The sequence below is a fragment of the Ambystoma mexicanum genome, chromosome 3q, assembly GCF_040938575.1.
Source record: "Ambystoma mexicanum isolate Mex_15411 chromosome 3q, UKY_AmexF1_1, whole genome shotgun sequence".
In the NCBI taxonomy this organism is placed as follows: Eukaryota; Metazoa; Chordata; class Amphibia; order Caudata; family Ambystomatidae; genus Ambystoma; species Ambystoma mexicanum.
Window position 1 is genome coordinate 13,525,960 of NC_090926.1, and position 16,951 is coordinate 13,542,910.

Genomic DNA, 16,951 nt, shown 5'->3' on the forward strand with positions numbered 1-16,951 from the left:
GGAAGGAGTAATGTTTTTTTTTTTTTTTTTTTAATGTTTGTTCTGCAGTCTCTGTCTCCTAGTCTTCATACGCCCAGAGACTTCCCGAAGTTCCTTCCTCCACGTCTGTCCGGCTCTGCAACATAAACAAAAGTGATCCGATCTTTCATTCAGCAGCTGTTCTTTAAATACACATGGGGCAGTAAACCAATCAGAGGAATTTCCGCCATGCAGTCTATAAAGCTTCCCTGAAGCCCTGCCCCCTTTTTCCTCGTGTGAATCGGAACATAATGGCTTTCCGTTTTGTCCCGCGCCTCCCGCCATTTCCATTCTACTCCCCGGGATTCCCTGCTGCAGGTATGTGGGATAGGTAAAGTTTGCTTTTGTGTCCATAATATTGTTTTCGTTTTGGTTGTGAGCTACCCTGCTCCCTGTGGTGACATTCGTACTGCAGGCGTTTTTTCCGACGCTGCTTTCTTCTGATAGTGATAAACAGGGCTCAGTGAAAACACAGTGCGGCTGTATTAGTGTGCCGGCAGCGCTGCTCTCAGGCTCTTTGGAAGTGAGCAAGCTCGTTTCCCCATGCAGCTCCGTGAATTTCACTAACGGCATTGAGGGTTCCTGCTTAGAGTTTTTCAGTGACGGATGACAGACTGTACTGTCGTGACCCCACCATTCCCCAGGGGTGCCGTCTGTAAGTTCCTCTGGTTTGTGAATGTGCCTTGTCTGGATCTCTTCCCGGCTCTCGTCCCGCTGTTCAATGGCTGGATGCGTTCCCAAGGGACCAGTTTCCACATCCCCCTTACAGTTTTCATCTGTGATAAGGTCAAAGATGTGGAATGTATTTTTGGAAACTGACCTGACGTTGATGAGGGTGCAGGATATTTGGTGGCTTGACCTTGTGGGTGCTGGACGGGTAAGGTTGTAGGGGATAGTGGGGCTTGAAGTGAGGGCCGGCAGCGAGGAAAGCGGTGCACAGTGAGGGGTGGTGGAGTGTGGAGAGATAGTGGAACAGCGGGAGTGGGAGAGGAGGCAAACGGAGGAGAGGGGAAATATGGCTAGGACTGGGTTGGGTTCGGGTGGGGAGGTTTGGGGTCCTGTAGTGTAGTGGCAGTGTTTGCGAGCTGGGTTGGAGGATGGGTGAAGCTAGGAGGGGCATAAGGTGCCTTTGGTGTCAGTCTTTCCTTGGATTGCGGACAGTTCTGGGGGGGTGGGTGAGAGTGGAAGGGGCTGTGGAGCTTGGGATTTTGGCCAGAGCTGCTCTTGCTGCACTAAGGCTGGAGAAGTGCGAGTTGGAGGTGCTGTGTTGTTTTCCGGAGGCGGTGTGATCATGTGGTGAGGGCGAGTGGTTGGTGGCGGGGGTGGTGCGTGATGGGTGTTTTATGTGGATCACTGTGCCGTCCGGTATGTTCCGAGGAACAATGTTCTCTGCTCCCTCTTTCCATCTTGCTGTTCTTAATTGTGCAGAGCGGGATCTACATGGGGGGCATAGTGGGTTGGGGTGGTGTGAGTTGGTCTGGCGGCAGGGGGAAAGGAGAGATGTGAGGGTTGTAAGTTGAAGGAGTGCAGTGGTTTGGTAGTGGGCTGTGTGTTGGCCAAGGTAGAGATCGGCTGCGGTGGATCTCCTCAGGCCTGCTGGTGTGTCAGCGTGCTGCTCTGCTTTGACCAGTGTGTGGCATGGTGTCTGTCTGGTCCATGGCACTAGGTCGGCCAGTCGGGCGAGTTTCGCAGGAAAGGCTAGCTTTCAGAGAGCGGTACTATTTGGGTATGGGAGAAATCAGACCTAGAATTGAGGGTCCTGTATAGTGGGAGAGAGGCCTCAGTTTCACAGTACAATAGGTTTCACAATATAATAGGCAGAGATGGGGGAAATACCTATATTTGAGAGTCCTGTATAGTGATGAGGCCTAGGTTTCACAATACAGTAGGTCACACAATGTTATAGGCAGAGATGGGGGCCACGTTTAGGGAAAACAGACCTAAATTGAGATTCCTGTATAGTGGGAGAGAGGCCTAGGTTTCACAGTAGAGTAGCTTTCACAATATAATAGGCAGAGATGGGGGATATACCTAGATTTGAGAGTCCTGTATAGTGGGAGGGAGGCCTAGGTTTTACAGTACAATGAGTTTCACAATATAATATACAGAGATGGGGGATACACCTAGATTTGAGAGTCCTGTATAGTGGGGGAGAGGCCTAGGTTTCACAAAACAGTAGGTTTCACAATGTAATAGGCAAGCGTGGGGCCCACGTCTAGGGAAAAACAGACCTAAATTGAGATTCCTGTATAGTGGGAGAGGGCTTAGGTTTCACAGTGCAATAGATTTTACAATATAATAGGCAGAGATGGGGGATGCACCTAGATTTGAGACTTCTGTATAGTGGGAGAGCAGACTAGGTTTCATATGATATCTGTGGCAAAATGAATGTAATATTGTTTGTTACCCTCACTACTTTAAATGGCTGGAGGCAGTGGTTTAAGTTTCCTACCATTGTGCTTTTCTACCGCAGGCTGAATCCTCATCTGCAGTATAGCACCCATGTGTGACCATTGTCATCAAAATGGCCCCAGTCTTTTTTCGCCATTTTCTGTTTGTGAGGTCTTTCTTGGGTTTTACTCTGAGCTCCAAACAAAGTTTCTGCCCTTTTGTCATTTTGCCTTGGCCGGGCTTCAGCCCTGAAGTCTGCCTCTGGCTCCAGTGTGTCTGGAAAGGCAGGATGAGAGGGAGGTTCCCGAAACTTCCGTCCTTTGTCTCTAGGAGTGCATGAATGCAACCAGTCCTGAATGGCTTTCAGGGCTGGCCCCCTGCTGTATGATTGACAGCCTAGGCTGTGCATGAATGCGAGAAACCTGCTTAAAAGGCAAGGGTTTTGGGACTAGAGGCAGAGTCGACCACTGGGAGAAACACCTGACGAAAAAAACGTGAACGAAGCTTGCTGCATCCCCCTGGACCTTTGAATTGCCTGTTGGAGCCCTGCCGCTGTGCTGAAACTTCTTTTTCTGATCGACAATAGAAGCTCCAGAAGGGACTACTTCTTCCCTTGGGTTAGTGGGACCAACTAACCCCGAGACGAACTCCACTGGACCATCCTTCCCTGATTGGCTGTAATTCTTCACTGCTGCAAGAACCAAGTGCCAGGGGTTGAGAAATCCATAGTTGCGTGCAACATCTGCAATCTGGCCAGAAGCTCCAGGAGTCTCCTAAGGACCCTCCAGAAGCAGAACAACCATATCTACAGTCCCCTCACCAGAGTGTAGGACTCAATAGTGAAGGAAGCCCAACCGGTATCTGAGATCCGCGGTGGTGCTGTTTACCGAGTGCTGAAACCGTGAAGTGCTGCTCATCTGAAAAGAGCCTGTAGCTGCCAACGACCACCAAATTGCTGCCGCAGGAGTCCTCCAGGCGTCTCTCTCTTGTCCCCACGACTATGGCTCAGGAACCCAGGATCTGCATCGCTGCACAGGACAGAATCTAGCTGGACCACTCTCCTTCAAACTAGAGGAACTGTTTAGACTTGGGGTACTTACCTCATTGTCCTGAGCTTTGCTTATCTCAGTTATGACTTGCAGTGGCTTACCTTAACGTTGATACCAACTCTGCTTTTTCACATGTGTAACAGCTTGTGACCCTACAAGTGATTTCTACAAAACACTCTCACTTTGTGCAAGACATGTATTGCCCAATAAGTGACTCTGCTCCATAGACTGTGCCCCAATTGACTCTGGCTGTCCTGGCTCCTTGCATACTCTTCTAGTCCATTGACTTTGATATTTCTGTCCCTCATAGATGGTAACATTGTTTTGAGACTGTTATGGCTGGGAAAGGCGTGTCTAGACTTCATTTGAAGATTTAAGTGGACTCACATGCCCTGAGAACCTGTTTTCCTTCCTTTAGCCTTTCCTTTCTACAACTTCAGAATTTGCAAAGTATAACTAGTGATATATATAAATGACATTACTGTCCTAGTGAATGAAGTCAACTCCGGGTGTAGGAAGTGTATAAAAAGCATCTCTAAAGAGTATCCACTAACGTGTGCTAAGTCTAGAAACTTATTTTAAAGTATATTTGATTGTTACATATCTTGCCCTTTTTAAAGAACGCTTATTTAAACATTGATGTTAAATAAATAAATAACTATTTATAACAAAAACCTTGAGTGTAAGGGTTACTTGGTTACTTGTATTTGCGAATCTCATTGCTACAGCTCACATTTACCCTTCTTGAGACAGGCCTGGCTGCTCAGTCACGCTACCAACTTGTGTAGTACAGACCTATACCAAAAGGTGGGTTACCTAAACCCAAGCAGGTAAGTGTTGTGTAGTATCCACAGAGTTACTACATCAATTCTGACCTAACAGCCGCATCCAGCAGCAAGGCAAACATTGCCTAGAGCCTTCCCTGTGATCCTTGCTGCAAAAGTCCTTCCAGTGTCCGTTCTTCTTAATGAAGGAATTCAACAACTATGGGTTTTTGGATGCAGATCCTGAAGTTCTCCTGCTGCAAAATCTTCTGTGCTGAGGTACTGTGCTGGCTTGGCTATTTACTTACCGTAAGTCTCTTGTGATTCCTGTGTAGTTTTGGGGTGTTTTCTGGGATTAGGAGGTCTCGCGTTTAGTTCACCCAGGCCCACTGCTGTAATCCTCCTAGGGTGTCTTCTCTGAAGTCCCTGGACCCTCAACTAACTCTAAAATAAAATACTTAGTTGTTTGAACAGTCTTCCGCTGGAACTTTGAACTTTGCCTGCAACTGAGCCCCATCTCACCCTGCCTACAGCTGGCTCTTAGACCACTAGCGTCACACTTTTGCCTTTGAGAGAACTCCTGTACTAGAATTGGGAAGGGCTCCCAACCACACAAACCACCCACCCAGCCCCAAAGGACCCACACAAGACCCAAGGCAAGCATCACCAAAGCCAACACAGCACCCCGGGAGGGAAGAGCCTTCAGTAAGCAAAAGCACAGGATCCAGTCCCCGTGTTCCCGGCCTAGAGACGAAAGAAACAGACACTGGATGGGAACTTCCAGCAACAGTCAGCATGAGGAGGCTTACAGCAAAGCACCTGTCCCGGATTCCCGCAGCTCCGTGGATTCAGCGCCCCTCCACAGGAGCCAGACCAAGACGGAACATTGCCGGTCAGACTCTCCTCCCGCTCTGCACTCTGGACAGCCAGCCCCCCATTGGGAACTGGTTCCTTACAGGGAAGGTGAAAGACAAAGGGCTTCACGGACACTCTGGAGCCTCTGGAACCTCTGCAGGGAAACCAAAGGATTCCTGCTGAAGACACCTTCAACCAAGGTCGTTCCCACCTAGAATGAAGATGAAGTAAAGAAATCAAAATGTTCATGTAATAACTGATTATTATGGTCAATTAAACATTAGGTTGATATATCTCTAAAATCGTTAATTTCATGAACATTACAAGGGCCAAAAATATTCATAGCATTGATAACCTGGCTCAGACATTTTAATTTCAGTTTTGGTCAACCTGGGTTGAGCACTGGTGCCCCTGTTAGTGCCTGCATGGATAGCGCAACATATAGTGAATAATCTTCACCTATATTTTAACCATTTGATATGAGATCCAGTTCTTTGGATTTTTGTTTTGGCTTATGTTCTACCACTCTCCTTCATCATCAACTGGTTATGGACTCTTTTCTCACTGTTCATCAAATACAACCTTCTTCGGGATGTTCTATGCTTGTGGCAAAACAGCATGGAGCTTGTAAAGCATCTGTTTCTTTTCTAACCGACACCGGCTGACTATCGATGAGGAACTCTTGCCTCACATTCAATAAATCAATAAATTCAAGAGAGATCCTACCCACACGCCAAGACTTGCTGTCAACCTAGTGAGTTGGAATGTGGCCAGCCTGCCTCAGAAGTTGGGGAACCAGTATTTCAGGACTGTTGTCACCAGCTTCGATCTCATCATACTGCAGGAAACCTGGTCCTTGGAATCATGGGCACTGGGGGGCTATCTACATTTCTTCAAAAGTGCGGGAAGAGGATCCTCAACAAGACATATGGGGGAACCTCAGATGACCTGCAGGACCAACGTATGCAGGCACGCTTCGGAGCGGCAATTGAACTCTAAATCTGTAATGGAGGTTGAAATGGCCTTGCTAGACATGAAAATGCTTAGTGTGATTAATGTGCATGCAAGTTGCAAGTACGTCGATACATTTGCATCTCTCTTGTCCACTGTAGAGCAGGAGGCTAGTGTCTTTCCAGATCAATATGAATTTATTATTTGCGGGGACATGAATGCCAAAATGGGATCATGAGGAGGGATTGATGAAGAGCAGGGCAAAAGACTTGCTACACAAGGGATCCCAATCCTGACTCATGGCCAGTCCAAGATCGATGCAAAAGGAAGGAGGCTGGGACATAGCCACTGCTCAAAACACGCTTGCATCAGTCTCAACTTGCAAGCCTACATATCTGGCGAGAGGGACAAATTCCGTAATTGACTATATTGTGCTCCATATATAATGATGGACATTTGATGGTGATTTTGAAATCTGTCGCAGGGTGGAAAGTGACCACAATGCTCTTTATTTAACTAGATTCCTTGTAGACAGCAGTGATCAGGAAGTGCCCATGGAGGTAGCGGCAGTGGTGGACATGACAAATAAAGGACGAATCAGATGGGGGTCCGAGACCAGAGGAGTCCATGTCTGAGTGGTTCGAACAGGCTATTGAAAATGGGTTTGCATAAAATTTTGAATGCCTAGGGTCCGAGTCTGGTCTAACCACTGGTGTGAATTTTGGTGAGTTATATGATCAAGCTTCCCTGCTACCCAGTGTGACCCAAGGTAAGAGAGCAAATGATAACAAGAGGCCCTGTAAATCTGAAAATCTGGGTTGGTTTGATAAAGAATTTGCAGATTTAAAGGGGCTGTTGCAATCTAGGGTGAGGCAGGGTGGGGGATGCCAGAGGTCAGCACGATTACTAAGGAACAAGTTACTTACCTGTAACTGTTGTTCTCCAGCATGGGTCTGGCATGGATTCACATGCTCATGAATATTCCCCGTCATCAGGCTGGGAATCCTCGGTAAAGAAAAAATCAGTATCAGTTTCGTTTCTGATCTGTCTTTCGTAGTAGTAACCAATCACTGATCTCTGCGTCATACTGACCACAGTCAATGACTGCCCTCTACCTAAGCCCCGCCTCTGGTAGCCATCTTCAGATTTGGTAGCACGTGAAGTGGCAGTATGACCAAGTGAAGAGCCGCAGAGGGGTAGGCGGGAGGGTTCGCATGTGAATCCATGCCAGACCCATGCTGGAGAACAACAGTTACAGGTAAGTAACTTGTTCCTTCTCCAGCATGGGGTCTGGCATGGATTCACATGCTCATGAATAAAGAATACATAGCAGTACACACATGCACAACCACGGGAGGTGGCAAAGGCTCAACATTAAGCATTACATCAAACTCAACATTAAGCAATTCTTACCTCCTCACCCGGCTCACCTTAGGCGAACAGAATGCGCAGCACTGCTTGGCTGACCCTGGACTCCTCGCTGGAATCCCGATCGACGCAGTAGAATTTCGTGAAGGTGTGCGTCGACCTCCACGTAGCAGCCATTCAGATGTCCAGCAAGGGCACACCAGATAGGAACGCCGTGGTAGCTGCGATCGCTCTGGTGGAATGGGCTCTCGGACGGCCAGGCAGCGGTCGGTTTGCCAACCGATGACAGTACATGATACAGCCGGAGAGCCATCTGGAAATGGAGGCCTTTGAGAGAGCCTTCCCCTGATTGATAGGTCCAAAGTTCACAAAAAGTTGTGACGTCTTCCGAAAACACTTCGTGCAGTCCACGTAAAACTTCAGCGCTCTAGCCACATCCAGCGAGTGCAAAGTCCTTTCGGCCGGCGACGAAGGCGACGGGAAGAAAACATGCAACACCAAGGGTTTGTTGAGGTGGAAGTCCGACGGCACCTTGGGCATGAAGGAGGGGTGCGTCCTGAGCACTACCCTTGTGTCGTGAAAAGTCAAGTACGGGGGCTTGCAGGAAAGGGCCTGGATCTCTCCCACTCTTCGTGCGGAGGTGATGGCCACAAGAAACGCTGTTTTCCACGACAAGAACTTCAACGGAGCCGAGTGCAGAGGCTCGAACGGAGGGCCCATGAGCTTGGTCAGCACCACGTTGAGCTCCCACGCCGGGGCCGGAGCCTTCACCGGCGGGAACGATCTGAACAGTCCCTTCATGAATTCTTTCACCAGACGATGAGACCACAAAGACGTCCGCCCCGTGGTTCTGGTGTATCGGGAGATCGCAGCAAGATGAATCTTGATGGACGCGTGCGCCAGTCCAGCCTTGGCCAGCATCAGAAGGTACGGCAGTACCTGGGGAGCTGTAATCCGTAGAGGGTTAATCTTCTGAGCGTGGCACCAGACAGAGAACCTCTTCCATTTGTGTCCATAGCATTTAAGAGTTGAGGACGCCCTGGCCTTTGCAAGAACCTCTCTGCAGTCGGCCGGTATGTCGTATCCTCCAAACTCTAACGCTGCAGGAGCCAGGCCTGCAAGTTCAGCGACTTCGGGTTGTGATGGAGGATGGCGCCTCCTTCCCTGGAGAGAAGATCCGTGTCCACTGGCAGCTTGATTGACGGGGACGCTGACAAGTCCAGAAGGTCCGGGAACCATATCTGCCTCGGCCACGCAGGTGCGACGAGGATCATCCTGCACCGTGACCTCTTGAGCTGGTTGAGCTGGATCAGCAATGGCATTGGAGGGAACGCGTATAGAAACAGGCCCTCCCAGGGGAACGAGAAAGCATCGCCCATGCTCCTCGGCTGGGGAAACCTGCTGGCGAACCTCCGGCACTTGGAGTTCGTCGCCGTCGCGAACAGATCGATCTGGGGTGTGCCCCACCGTCGGAAGAGGCGGTCCACTAGATCCTGTCGTAGTTCCCACTCGTGGCACGAGCGCAGCTCTCTGCTGAGCGAGTCGGCGATGGTGTTTTTTATCCCTGCCAGATGAAACGGCACCACAAACATCCCTTGGGCGACGGCCCAATGCCACAGGTCCTGCGCCTCCTTGGACAGGGCTGGGGATCGGTACCGCCCTGCTTCCTGACGTAGAACATGGTGGTGGTGTTGTCGGTGAAGATCCTCACTACCTTGCCCTTGAGGGACTGAATAAAGGACCTGAGGGCCCAAAACACTGCACGGGGCTCCAGGACGTTGATATGGAGGGACTTCTCCGTCGGAAGCCAAAGGCCTCTCGCGTGCAGATTTTTGGTGTGCGCTCCCCACCCTTCCAGGGAGGCATCCGTGGTCACTGTCTCCTGGTGGCCGGGGGTCTGGAAGTCCATGCCCGCCGTCAGATGCGCGCGGGTGCCCCACCACCGGATCGATCGTCGGAAACTCTCGTCGAGTGTGATCCTCTCCTCGAAGCTGCCCGTTGTCTGGATCCAACGCACGTCCAGGAACTCCTGCAACGGGCGCATCCGGAGCCTGCACAGGCGGATGAGATAGATGCAAGAAGACATCATTCCGAGGAGGGACTTGATGGACCTCATCCTGGCCGCGTCCGCAGCCAGCATCCGCTGCACCTTGCCCAAGATGGCCCTCGTCCTTTCCTCCGACGGAGAGGCCAGAAGCGACACTGTGTCGAGCTTCGCTCCCAGAAACAGTGCGTCTTGCGCGGGTACCGGGTGGGACTTGGCGTAGTTTATGGAGAATCCCAGGTCCGTGAGTAGTTGGACGGTCCTTGCCGTGTGCTCCACGGCGAGCTCCTTCGTCTTTGCTCGGATGAGCCAGTCGTCCAGGTAGGGGTAGACGTGGATCCCCTCTCGGCGCAGCTGCGCCGCCACCGGTGCGAGGCACTTGGTGAACACCCTGGGTGCCGACCTCAATCCGAAGGGAGGGGCTTTGAACTGGTAGTGACGCCCTTGGACCACGAACCTGAGAAACTTTCGGTGTCCCTTTAGGATGGGAATATGGAAGTAGGCATCCTCCAAATCCAACGACGACAGGAAATCGCCCTCCTCCAGTTGACCCAGGACGTGTTGGAGGGTGACCATCCGGAACTTCTGTGCCTTGATGAATTTGTTCAGTCGTCGTAGGTCCAGGATGGGACGCCATCCTCCCGTCTTCTTCTTCACGAGGAAGTATCTTGAGTAAACTCCGGAGCCCCGAAGCCTCTTTGGGACGAGCTTGATGGCGCCCTTCTTGAGCATCGCCTTTACCTCCAAGAGAAGTTGAGGGATGTGATGTTCTTTCCTGGCCACAGGGGGGACGCGCAGGCACCTCTTTAGAAACTCGAGCGCGTGACCCTGAGCTAGGGCGTCCAGCACCCAACGGTCGGTGGAGATGGACTCCCAAACGCTGATGAAGCTCACCAGCCGGCCTCCCACCGGGGTGCTTCGGTGGGGGCCCAACCCCACGGCCGGTTCAGTCCTGCTTCGACGAGGCTTTGCCGCCTTGTCCTCCTTGGCGACGACGGCGGGTTCCGCATGTCTTGCCTCGTCCCCTATAAGCTTCCTGCGACGACGAACGGGCCGCTTGACGGTAGGTGGAAAATCTGCCGCTGGAACCTTTGGAGGCACCCTGTTTGCCTCCGCCGCTTCGAAAGGGCGGCCGCCGTTGCTGGAGAACCCCAAGAGTCCGGGCCGTCTCCGTGTCTGCCTTGATGGCTTGAAGGGAATCGTCCACTGTTTTCCCAAACAGGTTGTTTCCGTCGAACGGCATGTCCAAGACTCTGTTCTGCACGTCCTGACGGAAGTCAGTAGCCTTGAGCCATCCACGCCGCCTAAGGCACAAGCCGTTGCCCAACTGGCGAAATCCAGTGTCAGCGATGTCCGTTGCAATTGTAATGGCGTGGTCCGACGCCACCTCTCCTTCCTGCAAGATCTCTAGGGCTTCCGCCCTCTTGTCGTCTGGTAGGAAGTCCAGCAGGGGGGCCAGTTTGTACCACAACTCCCTGTCGTAGCAGGCTACGATCGCCAAGGCGTTGGCCGCCTTAATCGTCTCTCTGCATCCCATCGTGTCTAATTTCTTTCCCTCGCCGTCCGGCGGGGAGGTCAACGTAGAGGCCGCGCCCCCCCCGCTTTCTTCCTGGCCGCCGTGGAGACGACCGAGTCCGCGGTCGGCTGTGCCCGAAGGCACAAGGGGGCTGCGTCCGGGACCCGGTACTTCTTCTCGTACCGATCCCTTCTAGCCGGTGTCGTGGATAGGTTCTTGAGGAGGGCGAGGCCCTCATCCCAAATATCGTCTAGTAGAGGTACAGCGAGGACAGTCTTCCTCTTGGTCTCGCGCCGTTGATAAAGGAAACCTTCCTTCTTCTTCTCTTCCGGGCAGAGCTGGAAAAGCTCGGATGCCCTGGCGATCATGGAGTGAAACGATCCAATCTCGTCGGGCGGGGAAGCCTGGGTGGGAGGTGACGACGGGAGATCCTCGTCGTAAACCTCGTCGTCTGTACCCGTCGCGGCCGTGTCAGTCCCCGTATCATCCCCACGTGTCGTGGACAGGGAGCGATGGCTGAAAAGGAGGTGGAGGATGAATCCTTCTCTTAGGGGGAGGGCTCCCAGAAGGGCCTGGCTCCGGGTCCCCCGTCGGGAGCGGTTCCTCCGTTGGTGGTAACGGCAGTCTCGTCCTTATCTCCGAGCATAAGGACTGTATAGCCAACAAAATGGCCGCCGAGTCTTGCGGCACTGGTTGAGGGGAGTCCGACGGGCGGTCAGGAGCCCCGTCGGCACCCTCGACGTTCTCGTCGTCTCCTACTTCGGGGTCCCTCCCGACGGGCTGGTCTTCTTCCACGCCAACGCCGTGCCTTAAGACTTCGATCAGCTCCTCCTCAGAGGTTGAGGCCGAATCCACAACGACTTCCTGACCCCCTTTTTCTTCTCCGTCGGAGGTTTCACGGGGGTCCTGTCGATGGGCATGAAAGAGGACTCCCTCCGCGGTGGCAGGGAGACTCTGGGCCCCGAGGTCGCCACCACTGGTGTAGCCTCCACAGGTTGAGCCAGGGCCGCCGCGACTGTCTCGATAGAGGCCTTGGCCGGGTGGATTAAGGCTTTCACCACCTTAGGTGCGCTCACCGCCTTCTCCTTGGGGGGGAGGGTCACCGCCTCGCTCCCCCTCCGATGGGGCCTTCGAGCTCGAACGGGGTCTCTCCAGGAGCTTCGCCGGGTGCTCGGCCTTCCTCTTACCCGAGCCAGAGCGTTGGCTCGTGGTTGATGGCGCCGGGGAAGATGCGCCCTGCCTGGCGCCCGTAGAGCCCGACCGTTCGGCGCTCCCGGTGCCAGCAGACTCGCGGTGCTTGGCCTTCTGTTGGACCCCCGTCGCGGGGGCGCCCTCAAAGGTCTTAGAAGACCACTCGGACTTCTTCTTCTTCTTCTTCTCGCCTGACGGGCTCTTTCCTTCCAGCCAGTTGGCGAGACGTTGATGGCGGTCCTTCATGGTCCGCTCCGACATATTGCCGCAAAACGCACAGTCCTTCTCCACGTGCGTCTTGTCCTCATGTAGGCAGTAAAGGCAAAGGGAGTGTTCGTCCTCCTTAAAGACATTCTGAAGCTGGCATCCAGGGCAGACCCTGAATAGCTTTCCGGGCGTCGAGCTTCCCTTCTCCTGGGCCATGTCCGAGATGGGCCTGAGAAACCTCTGGAGTCCTCCAAAAGCATGGCTCGATGAAATCTTCACCATTGAGGGACGTAGACGAATCCGACACGGGTCCCTGTTAATCAGATGAAGAAACGGTGGAGCTTGAGGCTCTTTTGACCGAAAAAAGAGAAATTTTTCTGAGAAAAAACGTGAAAAAAAGCACTAACGCTCGAGAGCAATAGCACGAGGATCCCAACACTTGAACGTGCGGTAAAAATCTGAAGATGGCTGCCAGAGGCGGGGCTTAGGTAGAGGGCAGTCATTGGCTGTGGTTAGTATGACGCAGAGATCAGTGATTGGTTACTACTACGAAAGACAGATCAGAAACGAAACTGATACTGATTTTTTCTTTACCGAGGATTCCCAGCCTGACGACGGGGAATATTCATGAGCATGTGAATCCATGCCAGACCCCATGCTGGAGAAAACCTATAAATCCCTTATTGCCCAATGGAAGAAAGAGTATTGGAAACAATGCGGGCAAAACCATTAAAAGCAGCAAATGAGTGAGATAAGAAAACCGTCTGTCACATGGACTAAGGAAATAGAAATTGTGCATTGTACCAAACATCTCAGAGGCAGAGTGGGTTATCCATTTTTTCAGATTTTTGAGGGAACAGGGGAGAAGATCACATTCTGCCAAGCTAATCAATTGGGTCAAGTTTGACCCGACCCAATTGATTCTCAGAGTAGGGGATCCTCTTCCTTACCCACTGGGAAGGCAAATCCTCTAGCTGGTCAAAGTGGTCCATTTGAAATATCACTCTTCACAGAAGAAATGATTCACAAATCCATTGACCATCTGGCATGCAGTGAAGTTCCAGGCCCTACCATGATTCCTGCTGACAATCTATCCTTTAAATCCTGAAGGGAGGTTTGACAGGCAGTGGTCCAAGTTACCTTCTTTGGCATCCTTTTGGATGTTACATCATTCAGGAGCATGGCAAAGGTCCCATACCCTCTGATGAACGACCAGTAGTACCCGGTGAGACCTAGAAAGGCTCTAACCTGCGTCTGTGTGGTGGGGATGTCCCACTCCTTCACAGCCTGTAACTTCACTTCAAGAGGTTGTTTCTTACCTCCACTGACCAGGTGACCTAGGTAAGTCATGGTACCCTGCGCTATCTGGCACTTTGTGGCCTTGATAATCAGGCCTGCATTCTGCAGCGCCTGAAGCACTTGTTTCAGGTGGGATACATGATTCTCCCAGGTGTGGCTGAACATCTTGGAAACTTCCTCCTTGATTGTGTCCCTAAACTTATCGGACATTGAGTGAAATCTACTCTTTACTGGCTTACTGTCTCCAGTGTCCACATCATGGGTGCACCAATCTGCGCGACCGGAGTCTGCGAAAACAGACCGGCAAACTGTCCCAGTAAACAGCGACAGTTGTCAGTTGCTGTTCTGACAGATCCATTGCAAGGTTGACACCTTCAACTGACCCATCTGTGGCTTCAGTGTGCAGGAGGTCTGGGAGGAGGTCTGGGAGGGGATCGGTCTCCTCCTCAGTCTCTCCGTCAGTCACTAACGCCATGATCAAGTCATCCCGGCTGTAATGGGGTTTTAGCCGGTTTACATGAAAGACCCTGCACATCTGTTTAGGTCCTTCCACATCAATGAGATAATTCACCTCACTGACCTTTTCCAGCACACAGTAAGACCCAGTGCACTTGTCCTGGAGGGCACTGGGTTTGACAGGCTCCATAATCCAAACCCACTGGCCTGGAGAATGGACTGTCACCACTGTGGCCTTTTGGTCGTGCCAGTGCTTCATCAGCTCCTGACTCGCCTTTAGATTCTTTGTTGACTGTTCTATGTACTTTGCCATTCTAGACCGAAGGCCGAGTACATAGTCCACCACATCTCATAACGGGGATGAGGGTTTGCTTTCCCATCCCTCCTTCACTAGACTGAGGAGACCTCGTACAGGGTGTCGAAACAGAAGTTCAAAGGCGCTAAACCTTACTCCATTGTGTGGCACCTCCCTGTAAGCGAACAGAAGGCATGCAGGAGAATATTCCCTCTCCTCCTCAGGTGCTCTTCGAAGCCACCTATCATGCCTTTCAGGGTCTTGTTGAACCGCTGAACAAGCCCATTGGTTTGTGGATGAAAGGAGGTAGAGAACCTGTAGGTGACACCACACTCTTCCCACATGGCCTTCATATATGCTGATATGAAGTTTGATCCCCTGTCAGAAACAACTTCCTCGGGGAATCCAACATGGGAGAATATCCCAATCAGCGCCTTCCCAACCACAGAGGCTTTGATGCTCTTCAGAGGGACAGCCTCACGGTATATTGTGGCATGGTCCACCACCACCAAGAAATATCGGTTCCCTGAGCTGGTTTGAGGATCCAAAGGACCCATCATTTCCATGCCTATTCTCTCAAAAGGCCGGCTAACCACAGGTAGTGAATTAAGGGGGCCTTTGTGGCACGACCTGACTTGCAAGAAGCTTGACAAGTCAGGCAGGACCGGACAAATTCCTTAACTTTTACGCTGTGGCCAGTAACAGTGCGCAGACAACCGGTCCAATGTCTTAGTCACTCCCAAGTGACCCGCTAAAGGAATTTGGTGAGCCAAATCCAAAAGGAACTTTCTGTGGCATTGGGGAATCACCAACCTTCTGGTATCCTTGCCCTCAGAATCCTTTGGCTCAGTGTACAGGAGACCATCCTACCAGTACATTTTGAACAGTCCAGGGGCCTCGCCCTTAGCCTGCTCCTCTGCCTGCTTTCTGCAGACCCGCCAGAGTGGGACACTCTTGCTGGGCTGTGTAGAAGGCAGTCTGATCTGGGCCCCCAGATAATGGGAACTCATCCAGCTTGGACAGACCCTTCAGTTCGGTGCCCACCTGGTTCTCCACCTCAGGTTCCTGCACTGTGCCAGGCAACTTTGAAGTGACGGAGTCCGCTGCTACCAAAGTATGGTCCTCCGTGGCTACTTGCCTCTCTGCAGGAGTAGGTGAATCAGTAGTCTGTGGAACTGGACTAGGGACTACCAGCCACGCCGGTCCTTCCAACAAGCCCTTTGAAAGCACTCCTGGCCCTAAGGCTTTCAGAGCATTCAATCTGGCGTTCTCTTTGGCCCTCGATCGTGTAGCCGCTGCGACTATTTTGGGATCAGGAAGATCATTACCCAACAGACATGGGACATGGATGGAGTCTTTCACCGCTACACGGCGCTGGGTCATTAGACCTCGCTAGCTGAACTCTACTATCGCCAAGGGGCACTTACTCTTACCATCAAATGCACTTGCGCACAACTCAGGCCCATCAATATAATGGCCTGACTGTAACCACTGCCGGGTGACAGAGGTGACGCTAGCCGCGGTGTCTCGGACCACAGGAGTTTAGTGTCCATTGATGTACACGTGCTCTAGGTAGAGTTCAGTATTATTGGGAACTGGGGTCTCTTCTGGAGATCCAGTACCGTTCCCACTCAGTGTAACCAATCCACATTTGGCCACTTCCTGGTCAAGTGGGAAATCCTCCTCTGAGAGGCCCACACTAATGTAGGTCAACCTCACACGTTTTCAAAACATGCTTGCATGCAATCAAATTGCACATCCCTTTAAATGTGTCAACTTTGTTACCAGTCACCCACCCGCTCTGGTATTTCAATGAACACTTCAAATGTCTGCCCACTGTTCTTTCCGAGCTCTCTGAAGCTCTTTAGCTACTGCTCTGGGGTTTACAGAACGTCCTCAGGAGGGCTGCCTTCATGCTCTCATAAACGGGCCTTTCCTCAGGAGTTAACTGAAGAATTGCATCAGTCCTTGGTGTTGGTAAGCGACTCATCAGGGCTGCACCCCACAGTACCTCATCCACCTCCTGCAGTTGGAATGTCAGCTCGAGCGATTCAAACCAGTCGAAAATTCCATCCCCACTTCATAAGCCTGTACTAAGTCTTTGGGGATGTGCCGTTGGGGTTTATCCCGGGCACTCTGGTTTGGGCCACTACTGCAGCCTTCGCTAGAGGCAGATCTGTTGGCTTCTTTCTTCTCTTCAAGCGTCAGCTTGCGCAGCTCTATGGCAGCCCTGTCCCGCTCAATGGCGACCTTGTCCTGCTGTTTCTGTTCCTCGAGCGCTAGTCTCCTCTCGTCGAGCAGGAGCTTTCTAGCTGCTATCTCATTAACAGCCGGAACAATTACTGGGTCCCTTACAGACTCTGCTAAGGCCTGGGAGCTGCAGGATGCCACACTAGCTCCTGTCCTCACTGACACTCTCGAGTTTTGAGAAACCACAATTGCCCCCGGCAGGATGATTGGTGAGAAACACTGCTCTTGCGGTTGTCCTTCTCATTTACCCCCTCCGGAAGGTCTTGTCCGTTCGGGTACACAGGGCCAAGGCCATCC

General features: G+C 51.9%; 1 protein-coding gene across 1 annotated transcript in view; it reads left to right on the plus strand.

The window, feature by feature from the left end:
- The first annotated feature begins 235 nt into the window (after positions 1–235).
- The window catches only part of RPS19BP1 (ribosomal protein S19 binding protein 1), a 269,268-nt gene continuing 252,552 nt past the window's right edge, over positions 236–16,951 (plus strand). The window contains exon 1 of the mRNA XM_069652939.1: positions 236–336. Within this exon, the coding sequence (XP_069509040.1) occupies positions 270–336 (67 nt within the window). The 5' untranslated portion in view covers positions 236–269. The remainder of the gene's footprint in view (positions 337–16,951) is intronic.